We start from the raw sequence: 17,344 nt of genomic DNA on the forward strand, positions 1-17,344 counted from the left end.
GTGCTCAGGGTTTTCTTTGGCATGCTACGTGAAGAAATCACCTATTTGCTTTTTCCTCTAACAGTAGTAGTTAGTAACCAAAAACTAAAGTAGGTAAAGTCTCAGAAGCTTTTTTTCCCACAATAATAACATCAAGAGTACTGTATATTTCACTTAGAATACATTGAGTTTGGCAAAAATGTTCTTAATATACACATTTTTTGTTATGTCTGTTCCCATTGAATGACTTATTAGTATTCATTAATTTAGTGTTTGAGTGCTTTCTCTGAGCTAGACACAAAAGGTAATAGTACTAAACAATACTGGCAAAAAATCCCCAGCACCAAAAAAAAAAAAAAAACTGGCAAAAATCCGTACTTTCAAGGAAAGGCTAAACAGATGAGTAACACTCTGAAGGGAGTTACAGAACGATTTGAGCAAAGTGCAGGATAAAACTAGGTGGTCCAGGAGAACCTCACTGAGGAGATAACATGTGGAGACTTGAAAGGAGATAAGGACCAAAGTACAGGAGCCCCAAAATTGGGTTGTTCTTAGTGTGTCCAGTCTGGCTGTAATCAGGCAAGGGAGGAGGCAGGAAAACATGAGGCCACAGAGGCACTGAACAGCCGGAATTTATACTCCTGTGTAGTCCATGGGGGAGCATCTTGGTTTTTTATCTTAGTGAGATTAGGTTTTAAACTAAAACAGTGACATAATTTGATGTCCATTTTTGAAAGATCTCTCTGGCTTAAGCAAGAGCCTTGCAGGCTGCTTCGTGAGTATTAATCAAGGCTTGCTTGCACTAGTGAGCTCTAGTAGTAGACGTGGTGAAGACTAATGGTAGTTTAAGTTACATTTTGAAGGTGGAGTGGATAAAAGAGATGTAGCACCTAAGAGATTTAGCTGAAGAAGAGAGAAAGTGGCATTTCCTGAGCTGGAGATGGCTCAGAAGGAGCGTGTTTGAAAATATGTATCAGGAATTTGACTTTGTATACATTGGAGTGATAAACAGGTTGGAATTCTGTTTAGTGAGTTTCTCTCATGGGTAAATTACTCTTGTTAGCTCATTTTATTAATGTTTTCAACCTGGAGCCACAAAGGTAGAATCAGAATCATTCTCTGTCAACACAGCTGTGAAAGTAAGTGTACATGCATTGTTATTTTTAATAGTAATTTGCTAAAAGTAGTTTATTTTTAAAGAAAAAGCATTGTAAATACCTCCTGGATTGCTTTTGAGGAAACAGTTAAGTAGAACTCCCTGAAGAAGTCACAACATCTGGCACATAGTAGTTGCTTAGCAGGCTTCCTCCTCACCTTAACTAATGAAGTGATAAACACTTATAGGAAAAAGTAAAAATCTGAGGACATACTGTACCCCATTATATAAGGCTGTGCTAGGAGCAGCCAACCCTATTTTATTCTCTTTTGTTCTGTTCTAGCTTGCACTTTGAATTTTCCCCTCTCCCTATACCCTACCGTGATGTTGCACCCTTACATTGCACACTGGCTCAGTGTAACGTATACTGCTGCTTCTTAGGCAAATACCCCAAGACTCTTCAAAATTCATTTGGATGTAGTTGTTCCGGAAGATGTCAGCCTTGGCCACCACGCATAACCACACCCTGGTAGAGCTTTCCTGGGCCATCCCCAAAGATTGCTTGGAAGGAAAAGATATTAATCTTACTTACACAGTGATTTATTGAGAACTTCACAAAGCATACTTCAGACAGCCCTATTCGGGTTGTACTCTGGGCTGCTTGAACCAATGTCACAACAGCTTCCAAAGCAGGCCAGGCCAGTCCCAGAAGGCCTTGCTGTTAGGTATTCATAACAGTCAATAGGTGGCAGATGCTTGTGTCTTCCCTTATGGACCATATTCTCTGCCCAAAACACTTCTACAAAAAGTAAAGCATAAAACCTCAGAGAATACAGTACAAGTTACCCTCAAGTATACTGCTTGCTTCTAAAATTTTACAAGCTGCTTATATTTATCACTTGCTATATACTAGTTACTATTAGTAGTACTTTATCTTTTGTGTATATTGGTTCCTAATTACTAATGCATTTCCCTTTCCCCAGTATGATGTGAAATGTATGAGTACTTCATGTCTGTATTTTTTTAATTATTGAGAGTTGGCTATACATCATGGGTGTGGAAGGGTACATCTTCCTGGGCAGAGTTGGGGTGTTTTGGGAGCAGGAGACTATTGGATCAAATCATATTTACTGCTCATGGCCAATGTGGGAAGAAAACTCAAGAATTGTAGGTGAAATGGTTATATTTCAACGTGACCTTTCTTGTGCCTGTTGGTAATCCCTGGGGGAGTTGCAGTTTTGTCCCTATAAGTCTGGCATATACCAGCTGTTATTGTTTCAGACACACTACTCCTTCAACCTGTGCCCCCTTGTAAATGTTTAATTGGTGATAATTACAAAAATAATAATTTCAGTGGAATAACTCATCTCTTTTTTTTAAAAAAATCTGGTTTCTAGTGGTGGTAGTACTGAGGAGTGAAATAACCAGAAAAGGACAGCAGAAGGGCCAGTAGCCAGACTGAGGGGAGTGTACCCTTGATGCTTGGGTGGGTTTGACAATTTAACTGTTACTTTTTTTTTCTGTTACACATTGAGAGAAAAACTGAATGTGATTTTTTTCCATAAAAATGCTGATACAAATGTCCAAAACTTTTTCTATGTTAAATAGTTCTTTACATTTTTATGCATATAGGTTACAACCTGCCATATTCATTCATCCAGTGATGATGAAATTGACTTTAAAGAAACGGGTTTCTCACAGGATTCCTCTTTGCAGCAAGTGAGTCATGCCTAAAGCTTTGCTCTTTGTTTTCATTTTAAATGCTTAGTTTAGTTGCCATTTGTCAATCAGCTTTGGAGTCAGATTATGTATTAGAATGTGATTTGGGGTTACTTACTGTAGGGCCAAAGACTTAAAACAGTGATCGTTGGGTACTGCAGAGGTAGGTTTATACTGATACATTTCCAGGGGATATTTTGTCAAGTAAGTTTTCAGGGGAGTTGAAGTGGTTGGCAAGTCACCTGACACATGTCTGTTATGTAGATCTTTACCACAATTGAGTTGTTTAAATAGATTGGTATAGTAAAAACATGTAAGAATAATAGAAATAAGATTTTTAAAACATAACAGTAAACTTTTACCAACATCCTGAACCCAATGGCTTATTACAGTAACCCTTTCCCTATTAATGGTATGTTTCTAGTATCTTGAAAGTTCTATTACAGTGACATATATATTTAGTTTTAGTTGAAATAATGCATTGCCACCTGTACTTCTCTGCCCCAAATTTATCTCCTTTATCAGCTGTTTTTGTTGAGGGAATGATAGAACTAGTAAGTGTATTGATTTATCATCCGTTGAATTTTACTATTCTTCTAAGTGTCAAATTTGGGAGCTAAAGAGAAGGCCTGTAGCAAATGATCTGCAGTTTATATGGAAGTTGTCCTTAACCAGGACCAGAAGGTGTTGGCATATATATTGCTTCAGTGTGATAGTAGAATTAGACCATGCCTTCCCACCCAACACTGAACATTGCGTGGCTTCTTTTTACTCAGTCTTTAAGCCTCATCTTTTACTGGGACTTGGACAAAGCTCCAGATACTTAATGCTGACTGGTCTTTGGCTTCCAGGTTATTTATCTGTCAACTTGGGGCTAAGCAGTTGCTTGGTTTTGGTAGACAGATTAGCATCTACCTTTTCCAGATAGGTCCCAACTGGCATTTCATCTTGGCTGGCCTCCTCTTGATTCCTGACACTGCTGCCACTTGACATCTGGCTCCCAAGTACTGTACAGTTAGGGAGTAGCCAACTCATAGGGAGTGCTGTCAGAGAATCAGTGCCTTCTTGAAGATTAGACACTTTCTTGGTTTGTGGTAGTACTGGCCACCCAGGTGGCCCACCTGGCATATTGTGAGCCCTTGTGTCTACAAGTTACCCTTTTTTGTTCCTAGAACTCTCTGGTATTGTCCTAGGAAGCACAATGACAGTAGCTTCTCCACTGAAGCACCTGTGGATAGTGAAACAGTCAACTCCCTTAAGAATAAACTCAAATCCTACACGTTGCTTTGCCCCTGAGCTTGGTAGTAACAGATATAAATTATCAAGATGATTCAATACCTATTGAAATCTAGCATTGAGAGACAAAATATTCTAAACATCTGCTTGTAAATATGGTAGTAAACTTGAAGTTTTCTGCTTTTTCCTTTTTCTTTTACTTTTGATGGTGTTAGACATTGACCCAAAGCAATGCATGGTTACACTTTTTTTTTTTTTTAATCGGTACCGGGGATCGAACTCAGGACTGCCTGCTTGCAAGGTGCTTATGCCGCTGAGCTAAATCCCCAGCTCCACATAGGTTATACTTGTACCCTACCAATGGGTTATCTTGTCAGGCCCAAAATTCCAATAATAAATCAGTCAATTTTAGGGCATCTAGAAAGTGGATCCCCTTATTTCTCATGGTATAACGTTCAAGGGACTTTTCTTACTTTTTTTTTTTTTTTTTTTTTTAAGTTTGACTGACTGCTGGTAATGGGTATAAAACAATTCCAAGTCATAAACTGATTTAGTAATAGAGCCCTCACCAAGCTTTTAGTATTGTGAATTTTATCCACTTGCTGAAGAAGTATAGAAGGAAAAATACTCTTTTTTAATCAACAGGCTTCCAGTAAACTTTTCTTGGCATATTTAAGCTTACCAGGGATTGTTTTAAAAACAAACATGATGCAAAGGTTTTTTTAAAAGAAAGTTTAACAGTTTCATCGTAATCTGGTATAATCAGAATATTAATCGCAGATACCAATTTTTCATTCACATTTGAAATTGGGCTTCCTGTTGAGCAGTCCCCTAATAATAGCGCTCAGGGCAGCTCATTTAACCAGGTAACCATGTTACTAGTGGGGCCATGTGCGGTGCGGGTAGTGTCCTACCACATCTATACCCCTGTACATTTTGTTCTGGACTCCTGGTCCTTTGTGGTTTCCTAACACCTGGTGCTGACGCCGCATTCTAATTCTGCTCCCAGAAGCTTGGAAACAAGAGAGCTCTTTTACCTGCAGTGTCAAGAATTGAGGCCAGCCTCTCAGATGGGTGCTGGTTGTCTAACGCCTCTACCACCCTACCTCATGAGTAGGCTTGAAATAGACAGTCAGATCAATTTAATTCGCTAGTTGTTTCTGTGCCCTGGCGTAGTAGGACTGCCAAAGAGACTTGCTTAGTAAAGTGGTTAGCTCACTTCTCATCACAGCCTTGAATAGTCTCTGGTGTTGACCAGAGTGATAGTACTGGAAAGTGTGGTTTATAATTGCATGGCCTATGGTGCTTTCCAGATTTGGATATCTTGGACATTCAAAGCACTTTTGATATAACTTTTAAATAAAAGAATAGTTAAGAGTATTCATTTGTGTGGGTCTGTAAGCTTTGCTAGCTTTATTAATAAAAGTTCAGTTTGAAACATGAAGTTGTTTACTGGTTTGTGTATCCCTGAAAGTTAAAACAGACCTAGAAATTAAAGCTTTTATCGTTTTTTTTCCTTTTTAATTACTTCATGAAGTTACTAGTGTCTGACAGTTGCTGTATACAGATTCCTAGGTGGGAAGAATGAATGCAGAAATGTGTGTGTGCATGTAGATGTCATCTGTACATGTATATCTGTATATACATGTGATATACTTCCTATTTATGAAGATTATAGAAACACTTTAGGGAACACTTCTTTGCAGTGACTCAAAACAGTCATAATGTGATCGATCATTAAAATACAAAAACATTGAAGAAAAGTAGGGGAAAAACCCCACAACTAAGAATGACCCTTCCCCTCATAGCAGATTTCTAGTGTATAAGCTCGGAGCTTGGCTTCTGCTGCTTGTTCAACTAATGACTGCATAATTCTTTAGCACATCTTGAAAGTACCACACATCCTTATCAAACATAGGACTGCCATTCAGAGAAATTGGTTTCTTTCTTTTTTATTTAATGAGTGTGAATGCTGCCTGTCATGTTTTTTATTCATATTTTCCAAACTCAGCTCATAACAGAATTTCTCCTGCTCTTCTATTTTCAATCAAATCTCATGACTCAGCTTATTTTGTACTCTGTGCCTTACCCAGTGTCCTGCAAAGTTGCCTTTGCAGATATATCGTAAATGACCATCTGGCAGAAAGCTGCCTGCTGGTCTCCATGTACTCATATAATACCGTCTCTGTGAGCCAGAAGAGGAACAGCACAGCATGGAGGTGTGAATGAACTCAGGGTGGTGGGTGTGCACTGTCTTGCATTAGAGGAAAGTGAGATTGGGATTCTTTTCATGTATCCAAACTAGATACAGCTTATTTCAGATCTAAGCAAAAGATACCTTCCAAAGCCAAATATATAAGGTTTATTTTTTAATTACTAGAGTATGGATTATCCATGCCATAATTCCCTGCCACCAGAATGAGTCATTAGGAATTAATGGTAAAGGTATTTCTGCGTTGTGCATCTTCAGGATGAAATCTGTGGGCTCTCCTCAGTGTGGACCTAAGGAGAAGTCACTTTGACTTGGGGATCAAGTGTGGGAGTTGCCTGCTTCCCAGCAAGGGGCTACAGAAGTGCCACAGTTCAGCTGACAGTTTCTCCTGCTGCTCTCATGGGGCTGCTTTCGGGAAACAGCAGTGCTGACCAAGGGCAGCACACACACTGCTGTGTGGTCTTATGTTTAGTGTTGGGTTAGTATGACGAGGTGGCAAGTGCTTGTCTTTATGTATTCTTTACTACTTCTAATTAATCAGCATATTCCCTAATTTTACTTGTTCCTTGAGCCCATTTGTTCAGACTTAAGAATATCAACATTTTTGTGGAGTCTACAACATTCCCCCATTTTTTAAATGAGAAAACCCAGGTGAATCTTGCACTCACTAGATAATGATGAAAAGAAACAACTGGCTTTTCCATGGGCCTGCTAGTGTTCTAGGCTTTCTTGAATGATTTCAAAGGGTTAAAACCTTTGGTTTTCTACTTAAGGTAGGTAGTGTAGAAGTTACTTCTGTCTTACATTCTTTCCAGCCTGTAAGACTTAAGTCTTTTTCTGAGTTTTTTTGTTTTGTTTTTTGTTTTTTATTGAAGAAGATGAGCTGTTCCTAAATGTTTTATTTTTAGGATCATGATTGTGTTTGTTAGTCATTTTTCCTCTTACATTGTTTTGCTGTGGTGAATCGGGTGGAAGATGGCAAGGAGGGAGGGGGAGTTGGTACATGTTGGACCTTAGGATAAAGTTGGTTGTGTCTGTAAGGTGACTGACACCTCATAATTTCAGACTGCTACATGTCACTCAGTCATGTCTTCAGACAAGGCTTAATTTAAATCTGTCTCTAAACAATAGAGGACAATGGCCACTTAATATTTTTTTCAGTGATATGTGTCTTAGAACAATTTTTGGACCAAATTTCAAGCATTACCCCCTTTTTTGGCAAAATGTGTCTGAAATTATTTGATTTTTTTTTTAGAAAAACACACCAACTTTTAAAGCCATAAGGCTACATAAATAAGATGATTTCTGGAACACAAATGGGCAAATAGTGTGTAGAATGTCATTAGAATCATGATATCACTGTCACTGGTCCTGGGGTTGCCAGGCCTTTTCTGATTATCAGATGCAACAAATGACGTCCAATTTTATTGACCAGTTTGGCTTCAACGATGAGAAGTTTGCAGATCAAGATGACATTGGCAAGTAAGTATGTTTTCCTATTTCTGTGATTGCGCTCACATAGTGCTGCTTTTTCACTTGATCTTAGCCAAAAGGCCGAGAAGCGACATAGTGCTGCTTTTTGTGAGACTTTTTTTTTTTTTTTTTTTTTTTTAATTCTGCTGGGTTCTTGGGCCTCTCTAGTGGCATTCTTGAGTTGGAAAGAATATTCCCTTTTTGTGGCCCTGTAAGTCCAGCCTTGAGGCTGACTAGTTAAGAACAGTTAGGACTTAAAGTATCTCAAGGAAAAATGCAGTCACCATAGAATTTGATGTCTTTCTTAGAAGTTTGTTTTTGTTAGATTAACCTTACCCAAGTCATCATTTGCTCATCTAGGTGGTGTTAAATAGCATTATCTGAAGTACTTAGCTCCTGTGCTGTTCGTTACTTAGTTTGAGGTGTATTCACTTATAGAATGTGCAGTAGGATTTTATATTCCAGCAGATGACCAGGTTGACAGGAGTGGCTCTGCTGTGTATGTATTTAGTCTTGTAGGAGTCTTATTGTAAGGGAAATTTGGGCTTTGAGGGGAGTCATATAGTGAAATTATTCATTCTGCAATCAAGTAACAGAGGCACAGAGCAGGAATCACAGATGCATAGTATCAGTGAATAGAAATTGTATAAGTGATTCATAGAAATGAACACCAGTGATCTAACACCTGACCTTGGAAGAGAGATACATATAAATATAGTGTTTTTGAAATGAGCATTATAACTCATAGAGAACAGAGTTGAAGAAAAATTGGCAGCTGGACATTCAAATACTATACTGGATGTCATCTCTCACAGAAGATCACAGTTAGGAGGCCCATGGATTCCTGGTATCCCCTGTGGTGCCTTAGCAGCAATCAGTTCTCAATAATTTTGTTGAACGACAGCCAGTCGGGAATTTTGTTTACTACAAATTGCAGTTTATAGTATGTGAGAAATTAAAATATTTTTTAAAGCACACAGTGATATTAACATGCTGTACTGGTGTAATAGAGACTCCACTGTAAATATCAGGAGGTGAAGTCTGTCAGCTGCCTTAAGATTAGTTTGTCTCAGTCCAGAAGGAGCAGGACTATTCCATGAGGTTACCCATTACCCTGGGAGCAAGATCTCCGCAGCCCCCACTTGATGTCTCAGCATGGACCTGTCTGGAATTGATGGAATGTTATAGTCAGGAATCTGTCTTCTCAATAAAACATGGTTCTTAGAATAGTGACTATTAGAACAGATCTTAAGTTTGAGATAGTCTTACCTGCTAAAAATACTAGTTTCATAGGTTATAAATTATTTTATTCCCCATGGTTTTCCTGGACTACACCTTGTTACAAGATTTGGAGCATTCCTGTGTATAAATTCAGCTATCACAGGAGAAAGCTCAGTGCCTGCTGATACTTTTGTACATTTTTGTAGTTTGACTTGATTCTTTTTTGCAAGTAATTTCTTTCTTGGGCATATTAGTATGGTCAGTGGAACCTTAGTAGTTTTGGTGGTGCTATAAATCCTTTATAGGAAGGCTTTCAGCGTGTTTCAGAGGCTTATGTCTCAAAAGACTTCATCTGATCCCTTCCCTCCTGAATGCATTTCTTAATACCATGGGAAGTGACATCATTTAATGCAAGAGAACTGTTTTTGCTTTCTGTGTATAGAGATTTTTATAATGTAAATATTTTAAAGAAAATTTTGTGAATACTGTTCTAGGAGCCTCTAGGTAATTAACAAGTCTTAAACTTACGTTTGTTTGCAGTGTTTCTTTTGATCGGGTATCAGACATCAACTTCACTCTCAACACAAATGAAAGCGTAAGTATAAATATTTTCTGTCATGAATAACATGGCATATAGGTGGAGTTGGCGTCTATGAAGGTCCAGGTTTAGTTGCCTTGGTCTCTGGGCGCCCACATCTTAGCTGACATTTCACGTGTTACCCATCCCTAATGCCTACCTTGCAGCTATGGGCATGAGTTTGCAACCCTGACTTAAATGTGACTGGGCTGATAACACCAAGGTCACTGGCGATGGCAGCATAGACCTTCAGCTCTAAGGGGAAGACTGCAGGTTGTCTCTCGTCTGTTTCCGGGGTCAGAGCCAGCCTCTCACTATCATGCTGCTCTGAAACACTGAGACCGTCACAGTATTTGAATAGGTACAGTCTTGAATTTAGTTTTGTTAAGCACGAGAGACCACTGGTTTATTTGCTGATTGGATGTTATAGAAACAACTGAATGGGGCCGCGCAGCTCATTGCTGTTCAGCTAAACAGGTGAAATCAGAGAGAACACAGCTTTCTTTTCTTTGTTGACCAGATCTGGGATTGCATCTCCAGGACAGAGCAAGTTCTTGGTCTCATACCGTGGTTCTTACTAGGTGATGTAAGCTAGTGAGGGGAGGGTTGTGTAGGCCTCCTGTGTGCTGGTTTTGAACCTAGTCTTTTAGAGGACCTTCTCATTACATACACAGAAGCTAATGTTAGATGCATACATTTTATTTTGGTATGATAGCTACTGGGTTTTTTTCAAGCAATAGAAAAATTAATTTGTTTTGGTAACTTTGGGGAGAAAATAGCTTAAATTTGTTTTGTTTCCCTCATTCTTGTTTTAATTTAGGGAAATATCGCCTTGTTTGAAGCATGTTGTAAGGAAAGAATACAACAGTTTGATGATGGTGGTTCCGATGAGGAGGATATCTGGGAGGAAAAGCACATTGCATTTACACCAGAATCCCAAAGAAGATCCAGGTGAAAGACAGTTCATTACTCTCAAAATTGTACATAGCAGATGTTATGATGAGACACATAATATATCCTCACCAAACATAGGTTTAACCTAGAGATAAGTGTTTTTATCAAGGTCAGAGGAAATGTCGTGCTGAAATAAATGGTGGGCCAGTTCTCTGGTCTGCAGTGCCCCAGCCACGGCAAGCTGTTTAAACGTGCTGCAGATGTGTATCCATTGTTGTGGCCCAGAAACTGCATGGGGGAAAAGATGCTCTTGTGCCATGTCCTTAACTGGATTAATGTTCCCTTAAGTGTGGTAACAGTAGCCCACTTATGAATTGCCTCAAATTCTTTCTAAAGTTTATCTTATTTTATTTTATTTTGGTACCAGGGATTGAACTCATGACCTTGTGCTTGCCAGGCAAGTGCTTTTGTTGCTGAGCTAAATCTCTGGCCCAGAGAATTCACTTCTGGTTCCTGGAATGAGAGTGAGGTTCTTTTTTTCTGTCTGCCTACCTGCCTGCAGTTTCCTCTTTCTCTCTTTTGTTCTTGCTCTCTTTCTTTCTCTCTCTTGCTTGCTTTCTCTCTCTCTCTCTCTTTCTTTCTTTCGTCTTTTTGAGGCAGGGTCTCTCTATGCAGTTTAGTCTGGCCTTGAACTCACTCTGTAGCCCAGCTGGTCTCAAAACTCATGATGATCCTCCTGCCTTAGCTTCCTGAGTGCTAGGGTTATAGGCGTGAGCCACTGTGCCCAGCTTAATCTAATTTTAAATGATGGGGATCTTGTCAGTTCACATCATCTGGGTCAACCCTGAACCTTTTCTTAAATCACTTTTTAAAATTTCTTTTTTAAATATATACTAGTACATGTTTACAGTACATAGTAATTAGATTCAAATTGTGGAGAATATATACATTATGCGTCTTAATTCTTTTTACTTTTTCATTTTTTTAAATAGAAAGTTATTTTATTTATTTACTTATGTATTTATTTTAGTACCAGGGATGAAACAGTGCTTATGCCACTGAGCTAAATCCTTGCCCCTACTTATTCATTTTTAAGTCATTCACAACCCTCTTTCGCTTCAAGAGTTCTTGTTATATGAATATTCAATATTGGAATCTTCATAGTTCAGAGAGAATGATGACTAGTTGAATTTTCATTTTTATTTTAAATGAAGTTTTTACATGGCATAAAATCCAAAGAGAACAAGAAGGGTGTAAATGAAAGGTAAAATCCTTCCTATCTGTGAAGCATCCTGTTCCTCTTGCTGGGTGGCCTATCAGGGTTGCCTGTTCTCTCAGTGTGATGATAGTTAAGTTGTTCTCTTAAGAATGCTCTTGCCACAGGTTACTAAAAACTTGGCAGTGGCTTCAACAAAAAACGGTGTATTTTTTTTTATGACAGTTTAATAGTTTATTCCTACTCTTTCATCTACATGACAAGTTAGCCCCGCATGTGGATGGCAAGATAGCTGCTGCAGCTCCTGAGGCCAGACAGCCAGAGCCAGATATCTTAATCTTCATGGTTACTTGTTAAAGACAAAGATCAGTCAGATCTGTTTGTCACCATTTACTATAAGATTTTGTTCTCATAGTGTGTGGATTCACTAAAGAGCCATTGTGTATTGCTGTTTCTCCTCTGGAGGCAAACTGGCCTCAGTGTTCTAACAGCGATACAGTACATTCTTCAGGAGCAGCATGTGTAGAGAACACAGAGGATCAAGTGTGGAAGGGGTTCCTAGGGGTGATGGCACTCAATATCAAAAAGAACACAAGATGATGAAATTTTTTTGTTTCTGTAACAATTCTCCTGAGGTATAATAGACATATAATAAACTATTTAAAAAGTTATACAGGGTGGTAAGTTTCAACATGTAGTCCATGAAACTCATCCTAATAAAGACCACAGACTAACTCTTCAGCCCCAAAAGTTGTCCCATGTCCGTTTGTAAAGCCTTAACCCTTTCCTGTCCTCTCCTACATTTTCTTCATTTATATAAGTTCGTGGTTTCTAGAGTTACAAAAATGAAATTATGTTTGTTATGTACTTTTAATGTTTATTCCATATAATTACTTTGAGAACCAGATGTATTACTAGCTCATTCCTTTTAATTGCTGAGTAATAAGTATTGTGTATTTATTTTCCTGTTACTGGACATTTGGATTGTTTCTAGGTTTGGCTGTGAATCACTAGAAGATAGGCTATGACAAAACCTAAAGCAGTCACTAAAACAACAACGCTGGGAGCTAATGTTAACAAACCAAAAAGGAAGTAAAATCAAATCATAAAAATGCCAGAAGAAGACAGAAAAACACAACAAAGGGCAACTGGGGAAAAGTGTACTAACAGCAAGATAATAGTACTAATCCTAAATAACTATAAAATAAACAGTCCACTACCCTCTTTCAAAGGCAGATGGGCTGACTGGGCCGTAGCTCAGGGGTAAGAACACTTGGGGAAGCTCCTGGGTTCAACATACACTCAAGTGTGAGCAGATGGGTGGGTGGGTAGATGGATGAATGAACAGACAGAAGGGAGGAATGCAGAATGGCAGAGATTGCCCTATTGGAAAAACACATACAACTTCATACATATACATAAATGTATGAAACATTTAAAAGAATGAACGAAAATGTTAAAAGTGCAGAAAACACTGATTTTTAAAAACTAGAATTTAAGTTTAAAAGTTTAAAAACTTAAGAACAAAAAGAACAGTCATACAATAAAAGGTTAATTCATTCAGAGGACATAGCTTTTTTTTTTTTTTTTTTTGGGTATCAGGGATTAAACTCATGACCTTGCACTTGCCAGGCAGGCTCTTATGCCACTGAGCTAAATCCCTGGCCAGACATAGCTATCTTAAATACCTACACCTAATGACAGCTTCAATGGAGCAGAAACTAGTACACTTGCGAGAGATGTGGAGAGTCCACAGTTATGGGCAAATAGTTGTCTCTGTCAGTAACTGGTGAAATAGGCAAGCATCATAATGCTATAGAATACTTGAGCAGCACTATCCACTGGGTTTCTCCTACATTTATAAAACACTGCACCCAACAACAGCAGAAGACACTTTAAGTTTATAAAGCTCATAAAGTGAATCTCAATAAATTCTATAGGGTTCAAGCCATTTTCTAATGAAGATGGAATGAAATTAGAATCTGTAGCAGGGTCAGGGGTTTAGCTTAGTGGCATAAGTGCCTGCCTGGCAAACGTGAGGTCATGAGTACGAGCCTTGGTACGGGGTGGGGAAGGAGAGTGTAGGGCTAGAATTAGTAGCAGCAAGATCTTTGGGAAATCTCCAAATGTTTCTCAGTTTGAGTAAACACATGAGTCAGAAAAAGAGATCAAAGAAGCACAAATTCACAATACATATTTCAAATTGAAAGAAAATGAAAACATTATATCTAAAAATTTGGGAAATAATACTTACAGAATTCTTTTTAGCACTAACTGAATATATTAAAAAGGCAGAAAACCAGTAGCCTTAGTGTGTACTTCAAAAAAACTAAAAAAACCTAGGTGTTGTGGCACACACCTATAATCCCAGCATTTCTGAGGCTGAGGTCAGAAGATTGCCAGGAGTTCGAAGGCAGCATAATGGGCTACATAATATGTTCAAGGCCAGCTTGAATAACAAGCAGAATTAAAGAGCAGATTAAACTTAAGCAGAAATAAGTAATTCAAAGAGTCTAGTAGAATTCAGTGAAATACAAAATAGAAAAGCAGAAGAGGAAATTAAATCCAGACATTGTTCTTTGAGAAGATCAGTAAGAATGTTAAATTTCTAGCTAAAAATGATCAGGAAAAAGTAGATACAGATGATTGTCTTCAAGATTGAGAGATGATACCATTATAGATTCTGGACATCAGATTTAACAGGCTAGACGAACTTATGAACAACTCTATGCCAATTAACCTGACAACATAAATGATCTTCAAAAGACAAAACTACAAAAATGCACACAAGAGAAAGATAACCTGAATAGTCTTAAATCTAGTGAAAAAGTTGAGTTTCTAGTTTAGAACTTCCTATCACATACAAACATAGACATACACTAAAAATCTCAAGCCAGATGTGACACATGCCTATAATCCCAGCACTTGGGAAGCTGAGGCAGGAGGATCACTGCAAGTTTGAGGTCAGCCCAGGCTACATAGCACAACCCTGTCTCAAAAAAAATAAAAGTAAAAATTTCAGGCCATAGCATTACTGATGAATTCTCTCAGGCATTTGTGAAGAAATGACACCAGTTTTATTATAAAGGCTTTGAGAAAATTGATGAAACAAATGTTACCCATGCATCTAATTGTATGAAACACAGGGTAGCTGGCTACCAAAACTTGATATTAGAAGAAAACTGGCAGACTCTCTTGATGTTTAAGCAGGTCAAATACAGTAATATGTCATGACCAAGACTTAAGAGGACAGAATTGCTTTAACTTAAGATCTGTCAATGAAGGGCTGCGGATTTAGCTAAGCAGCATAAGTGCCTGCCTGACAAGTGCAAGGTCAATCCCCAGTACCGCCCAAAAACAAAAAAAAAAGGATCTGTCAATGAGTATGTGACCAAATCCAGTGTCCATTTGTAATAGAAATTTAGCAAACTAGAAATGGAAGGAAATTTCTTCAACCCAATTAAGGTATGTATAAAAATTACAGTTACTATCATACTTAATAGTAAAAATTCTTAAGATCAGAAACAAGGCAAGGATGTCTTTTCATATAGTCTCTTTTAAGTATGGTACTGGATTTTTAACTAATGCAATAAGTAAAGAAAAGACAACTAGATTATAAGTAGAACTAGTCTCTGACACAACCATTGGTATAGGAAATTTGCTAAAATATGCAAAGAGACTAGTTAGAGATACATTTAGCAATGTTGTACAGTATAAAATCCACGATTGTCTTTCTGCCTACTGAAACTAACAATTGGGATGGAAATTACTGAACACTTAACAAAAGCATCGAAAATGCTAAGGATATCAGGGTAAATTTTACAAAAAAGGTACAAGACCGGTACACTGAAGTCCATAAAATAGAAGTTGTAGCTTGCAGTATTGATTTTCTAGAGAAACTACAAATGTGACAAATGTTTCTGGGTTGGAAGACGATATCAATAAAATGCCAGTTCTCCTAGACCGATCTCTAGAGTTGGCGTAGCCCCCAATACAATTTTAAAAGAGGCTTTTTGGGTAGCTATTAACACTTTGTAACTAAGTTCACATGAAAATATAAAGGACCTAGAACAATCAAAGTGATTTTTCATAAAGAACAATGGACTTGGAGGACTAATGTTGCTTGAATAAAGATATACAGTAAATTGAGACAACATAAACAGTGGATCAGTGGGACAGAATAGAGAACCGAAGAATAGGCTGACTGCTGTGAACTGATTTTTAGTAGAGATTTAAAGTTGATTAAATGGAGAAAGAATAGTCTATTTCAACACGTGGTGAAAATCTGATAAAAACGTGTTCATAAATGAAATTTCTACCTGTTTTTTTTTAAAGCCCCATTTCTAAAATATTAGAATGTGAGAAGGTAATTAAGATACAAGATAACAAAATAAGTGCACAAAAAGATCACTGGCATCTTTGGCTGTTAGGGAAATGTAGCTTTCTAGATGGTGGCTTCGGGCAGAGCCCAGGCAAGGGCATCATTGCTGGTTTCACAGGTTTGACAGCACGTACCAAAGTCTTCCTGAGTCCTGACCGCACTACATCGTAACGGTGTGATCCAGTGGAAGCACATTATGATTTATGTTTGGGGTGAATTTTAAGCTTTTCTGAATTTAGCTGTAGGTAGTAAACAGCATCAAATATCTCAGTCTCTTTTTTTCATAGCTCGGGAAGTACAGACAGCGAAGAAAGTACAGATTCTGAAGAAGAAGATGGAACAAAACAAGACTTGTTTGAATCTAGTAGTGCCAACACGGAAGATAAGATGGAGGTAGACCTTAATGAACGTAAGTTGCAAATTAATTGTAAGATGTTAAAAGTTGAGCATTCTGAAAAATAAGCAGAACACTAACATCTAAGGTGGCTCCTGAAGGAATAGTTGAAATTAAACACACATTGTAGTGCAAGTCCTTGGCAGATTTGAGTTTTTGGATTAGGCTCAGGGAAGGAGTAAGTTAGGCTTTCATGTTAAATAAGAACATCATTGGTGTCAGTTTGGCTAGAGAACATGGCCCACTAGGGTTACCCATTCTGGCTCCAGATAACAGTGCTGTAGCAGAAAGAGACAGACCAGATGCAAAAATGAGAAATTATTTATGTTTTATGGACTCATGAATGGAACAAACCAGAGGAAGTAACTTAAAACATAAGCAGTTTTTAAATGTATTCTTCTTAATTTACTTAAGGAATTTATAACCCTAAAATTTGTTCAGGTAAGAGCTTGTTGCTTGCAAAAAACACTTATCTTCACTGATTCTTTAAAAAATGCTGCGGAGTCTGAAGTCTTGGGAAAGCCATTATCGGTTGTTAGGGGACTTTTTCCAAGCCTGACCTCCTGACCCTAGGAAGCTCTTTATGTCCTTAATCTCTAGAGAGGACCTCAGCAGTCATCTGTACAACCAACACCACCACCCTACTCTCATGGTAGGTAAGAAATCTGGGCCTAAGAAGAAAAAAGAACCACTATCTTTCCCTCCGCAGTGCAGTTCAAGTCAGTGTACCTTTGTCTAGTTCTTTCTGTATGCCGCGTGTCAGGCATGTGACTGGAAACAGTCACAGGCTACACCTGCAGGTCTCAAGGCCTGCTGGGGAAATATGGAGGTTGGCAGTGCCAGGTTCTGAGAGAGAGCACTGGAGGAGCTGGAGTGTAGTGCTGCCTGACCATGTAGCATTCTCTGATGGTGTAGTGCTCAAAGACAGCTGAAGACTAGTCAGTTT

The 17,344-nt window shown here is 38.3% G+C and overlaps 1 protein-coding gene across 15 annotated transcripts in view; it reads left to right on the forward strand.

Moving 5' to 3' along the window:
• The window catches only part of Ppp6r3 (protein phosphatase 6 regulatory subunit 3), a 142,695-nt gene that overhangs the window by 108,559 nt on the left and 16,792 nt on the right, over nucleotides 1–17,344 (forward strand). For 5 of the 15 annotated variants that reach the window (XM_023564425.2, XM_063227646.1, XM_063227654.1 and 2 more), the window contains 5 exons: nucleotides 2,708–2,794; nucleotides 7,627–7,724; nucleotides 9,477–9,531; nucleotides 10,334–10,464; nucleotides 16,292–16,413. In XM_023564425.2, coding sequence (XP_023420193.2) covers nucleotides 2,708–2,794; nucleotides 7,627–7,724; nucleotides 9,477–9,531; nucleotides 10,334–10,464; nucleotides 16,292–16,413 — 493 coding nt within the window. The remainder of the gene's footprint in view (nucleotides 1–2,707; nucleotides 2,795–7,626; nucleotides 7,725–9,476; nucleotides 9,532–10,333; nucleotides 10,465–16,291; nucleotides 16,414–17,344) is intronic. The other 10 variants (XM_063227647.1, XM_063227648.1, XM_063227649.1 and 7 more) reach the window with 5 other exon arrangements.

This window comes from Cavia porcellus, unplaced genomic scaffold, assembly GCF_034190915.1.
Source record: "Cavia porcellus strain 051 isolate PalLab524CR breed Dunkin Hartley unplaced genomic scaffold, mCavPor4.1 scaffold_17, whole genome shotgun sequence".
NCBI lineage: Eukaryota > Metazoa > Chordata > Mammalia > Rodentia > Caviidae > Cavia > Cavia porcellus.